General features: G+C 36.5%; 1 protein-coding gene across 1 annotated transcript; it reads right to left on the reverse strand.

Moving 5' to 3' along the window:
- Positions 1-1,093: 1,093 nt before the first annotated feature.
- LOC138898178 (uncharacterized) lies at positions 1,094-2,039 on the reverse strand. Its single transcript, XM_070184220.1, has 2 exons — positions 1,914-2,039; positions 1,094-1,393 (listed from the first exon to the last, which is right to left on the reverse strand). The coding sequence occupies exons 1-2, from the start codon at positions 2,037-2,039 to the stop codon at positions 1,094-1,096; spliced, it is 426 nt and encodes a 141-aa protein (XP_070040321.1).
- Positions 2,040-5,097: the final 3,058 nt, after the last annotated feature.

The raw sequence follows: 5,097 nt of genomic DNA on the forward strand, positions 1-5,097 counted from the left end.
GGGTATAATCGTCTATTTGTAGAGGGTTTCGCATCTATTGTAGCACCTATGACCAGAATGACCGAGAAGGGCGCTCCGTTCATGTGGACCGAAGAGTGTGAGGAGAGCTTTCAAAAGCTCAAGACTTCTTGGACTACAGCCCCAATGTTAGTGTTGCCTACTGGTTCGGGGTCCTATACGGTATATTATGATGCATCGCGCATTGGTCTCGGTGTAGTGTTGATGCAGGACGGTAGGGTGATTGCCTACGCGTCTAGACAGTTGAAGGTATATGAGAAGAACTATCATGTCCACGACCTCGAGTTAGCAGCTATTGTTCATTCCTTGAAAATCTGGCGACACTACTTTTATAGTGTCCCTTGTGAGGTTTTCACCCATCACCGGATTCTACAACATCAGTTTAAACAAAAGGATCTTAACTTGAGGCAGCGGAGATGGTTGGAGCTACTTAAGGATTATGACATCACCATTCTCTATCATCCCAGGAAGGCTAATGTGGTGGCCGATGCCTTGAGTCGCAAGGCGGAGAGTTTGGGCAGTTTAGCATATCTACCAGTAGCAGAGAGGACTTTAACCTTGGATGTTCGGGCCTTGGCCAACCAGTTTTTCAGATTGGATGTTTTCGAGCTGAGCCAAGTTTTGGCTTGTGTGGTTTCTCAGTCTTCTATTTATGATCATATCAGGGAGCGTTAGTACGATGACCCCAATCTGCTTTAATCTCAGCCAACCGCTCCGAAGAATAAGTAGTACCAGCTGGAATAAAATGTGCAGACTTGTTCAATCGATCCACAATCACCCAAATAGCATCAAACTTCCTCAACGTCCGTGGGAGTCCAACTACAAAGCCCATGGTAATACGCTCTCATTTCCACTCCGGAATTTCAAGTCTCTGATGCTCATACTTCACCTGTTGACAATTTAAACACTGGGCTACAAATCCAACTATATCTTTCTTAATTTTTCTCCACCAATAGTATTGTCTCAAGTCCTGATACATCTTAGCGGCACCCGAATGAATGGAATATCGCGAATTGTGGGCTTCTTTAAAAATCAACTCACGTAGTCCATCTACATTTGGCACACAAATCCGACCCTACATCCTCAACATCCCATCATCTCCAATTGTAACATCTTTGGTATCATCGTGCTGAAATGTGTCCTTTAGGACAAGCAAATGAGGATCATTATACTGGCGCTCTCTGATGCAGTCATATAAGGAAGACCACGAAACCACACAAGCTAAAACCTGACTGGGCTCCGAAATATTCAATCTCACGAAGTGATTGACCAAGGATTGAACATCAAATGTAAGAGGCCTCTCACCAATAGTAATGAATGCAAGGCTACCCATACTCTCCGCCTTCCTACTCAAGGCATTGGCCACTACATTGGCCTTCCCGGGATGATACAGAATAGTAATATCTTAATCCTTTAGCAGCTCCAACCATCTCCGCAACCTCAAATTTAGATCCTTCTGTTTGAATAAGAGCATGTAAATTCCTCACAAGACACACCATAGAGATAGTGCCTCCAAATCTTTAATGCATGAACAATGGTTGTTAATTCTAAATCATGAATAGAGTTGTTCTTTTCATGTGGCTTCAACTAGCATGAATCATAAGATATCACTCTACCCTCCTGCATTAAGACACACCCAATACCGATCCGAGAAGCATCACAATATTCCAGACCAAATATGCGTTCGAACGAAAAGAATTCCACTCAACAATTCTTTACTCACATTACCAGTAAGCCATGAAAACAACTATTGCATTACACCTATCCCATTGATGCCCTAAGGTTGGCCCTTATGTGTCTCTGGTGATCGTGCCATCTATAAAACATAGCTTATTCCTTCCTAGGAGTGAAACTCTCATCGATCTGTCCCACAAAGTGTAATTCTCCATACCTACGAGCTGAATGCCAACAGATAGTGAACCAGGAGCATCAAAAGGGTGATGATACAGGGGATGATTATGGTCAATGACCACTGGAGACGGAATAGACGTCCCTAAATCTGATATCTCATCAATCGCCATTAAAACTTTCAATTATACAGAATACAGAACTATAATTATGACGAAAAAGCAAAGAATTATGAACAAAATTGAAAATAACAAACACATCTAGGGTTGGTTTCAAATACGAATTAGGATTCAAAATTTTCACTAGAAATGTCGATGAATCTCTCGATCATCTTCAATATGCGAAGAACAATCCCTAGATCCTATCGACAGGAAGCTCTGATACCGTGACAAAACACGTCGAATTATCAATTCTAGAAACAGAGAAGAAGAGAAAAACAGAGGACGAAAATTGTGAGCACATGCTGAGCTCAAAACTAATTTTCAGAATGAATTGTATTGTATGTAACCAGATGCATACTCAAAACTTCCACTAACTACATTAACTAACTTCCTATCAGCTGACTCAGCAACTAACTATGGTACATCAAGACAAGTAGCTAACTCCTTCACATGGAATAACATATGGACTGACCTGTTTATATATGGCTTCTAACATTTTGACCACTTGTAAATTCTATAGAGAACAAGTATTTAATGGTAAGTAGGTAATGCCAACAACACTGAAGTCCAATTTACAGAAAATAGGATCATATTTCAATCAAAAAGGTCATTTGAACAAAGTGATCTATTAATTACAGATTGCTATTTTAAATTAGATATGCACATTAATGCAAATACAATCATACTTGCATGGAGAAATATTAGTGTTCGTATACAAGACATGATTAAAGCATTTAAAACTAATAAAGTGTCAAGCATCATTAACTAAATCAAAGAAGGGAAAGAATGAAAGGTAACAAAATAACATATATAGAAAATATATTAGCAGCATTTGATAAAATGAGTACTTTATGTACTTATTCTGCATTTGAGATTGAAAGCATTAGTAGAAGTCCATTGTTCATGGCCTAGAAAAAAAAGGGGGGGAGGGGTGAAGAGAAGAGAACTGCCAATCTTGTAGTTTCACAAAACGAACACAACTGCAATTGTACTTAATTCTCATAGAGTGCATATTTGGATACCAATTATTTCTTCTCCACTTGTGCAACATCAACTGGGCGTGCCAACCTCAACTTTATCGGTTTATGGTCCGAAATGTCGCTTTCTAGACTCGTTGCTGTTACACGTTGAAATGAACTATAAAATTTCTCAGTGCAGATTATCCTATCAATTTTGGATAATCTTTGTGGTGGTTTGGTATCTCCAAATATAAAGGGGCTGAAATCTAAAATACCGGGGCTATTGGTAAAATTGACGAAGTTTCTCATCTGCTCTTTTGTATTTGGAGATGTGATGCTTCTCTCTGATGGGCGAGTTAGATTAGCATCCCCCATCATAAGCCATGATGTATCATATAACTTATTACGTGACTTAGGATGTGGTTTCAATTTTAATGGTCCTAAATCTAGACCATATGTTGGATCTACATAAACTCCATGAAATTTGAACTTAACCGATGGATATTGGAGCAGTTGAATATTTGCCGATATATATTTTTCAATCCCTCTGAGGTTTTCTTTGTGATATCTAAAAGATATATCATAGATTATCCTATTTGCCGAAATATATTTGTCCCATAGTAACACCAAGTTTTCATGTTTACGGTTAGTTTTCCATTCGATGTGCATTTCGCACTCTTGCGGTATTACCAAGTGAGGTTTGTACATTCCATGAAATAATTTCCAAGTAATCTTCATTGGAAATGTTCGATGAACTTGAAGCGCTCATTCTGTTATGCTTCTCTCTTTTTTCAAACTCTAGTTCTCTCTTCTTTCTTTTTTTTTTGAATTTGTATAGCGTCTATAAGTAAGAAATGGTTCTTGGTGCATATATATAGAGTTCTTGGTATATATGTATCCCCTACAGCTCTTCTTAATTATTGGGGTATTTCCTATCCTAAAGATAAATCAGAGATGAAAAACACTGAATTTCCAGTTGTATTATTTAACTTGTTCTTTTTTTTTTATCTCCTTTCCATAATGATGCAGACTGCTCCTTTATAAAATAGGAACCAAATAAATTTCACTTCATATGAAGTACGTCTTCAACTTTCTTTGATACTTTGTAGTACTCTAGAACTTTAATGTAAAAGATTTGAGATTTTTCTTTGTTCTGTTTACTGACTTTTTTCAAACTTTATCTTCTCACGTACAATATAAAGAGGGCAATATATTACCGCAACAGGTGTTTTCATCTACTTGCAAATTTTCTTACAGCTTTTTGCACAACTCACTTTTGAAAATATGAAAACTTGACTTGTGCCCTCGCTATGACACAACCATTCAATATTTCTTCACAAGGCTAAAGATAAATTAGAGTTGGTGAAGCCAAACCTTTACCTCTTTTTTCATAAATATAATGTCTCTTTTCGTCTTCTTGAGCCGAGGGCCTTTCATAAACAGTCTCCCTATACTCTTCGGAGTAGGGGTAAGGTCTGCGTACACTCTACCCTCTACAGACCCCACTTGTTAGAACTCACTGGGTTGTTGTTGTTGTTGTTGTTGTTGCTATTGTTGTATTCAGTAAATGCATTATGCTGACACGAGATTCGTTCTACTATGGGAACAAAATAAATTCCATTTCAAATAGAACTTTGAAATCTTTCTTTTTTTCTTTCTTTTATTCTGAGGTACAATATTAAGAGAGTAAGTATTTGGAATAATACATCTTTAAGAAATCTACTTTATCAAAAACGTTATCTCTAAAAGAGATCAAATAACTTCCTTCACTTATGAATTGAAAAAATACTTTTTTTTGGTAATAATTTGAATTCTCGCTTTATTTTGTTTGTCTCAATTCTCAATTCTGAATAATGTTAGTGTTCTATTTTTCTTTTCTAACGTATAATATAATGTTTATGGATTAGAAATATTCCTTTAAAACTTTCATGCTCAACGTCATATTTTCATGTTCACTTATGTGTGCTTTAATTTCTAAATATTGTACAACCTAAACAAATATTTTTATAAATAAACAGGCAATTATCAATTTATTATTTTTCATATAAATTTGTAATAGTTATTATTTTCTTTTTTATTAAGTTAGCTAAATAAATTTAACTCATAATTTC

This window comes from Nicotiana tomentosiformis, chromosome 8, assembly GCF_000390325.3.
Source record: "Nicotiana tomentosiformis chromosome 8, ASM39032v3, whole genome shotgun sequence".
NCBI classification, from domain to species: domain Eukaryota; kingdom Viridiplantae; phylum Streptophyta; class Magnoliopsida; order Solanales; family Solanaceae; genus Nicotiana; species Nicotiana tomentosiformis.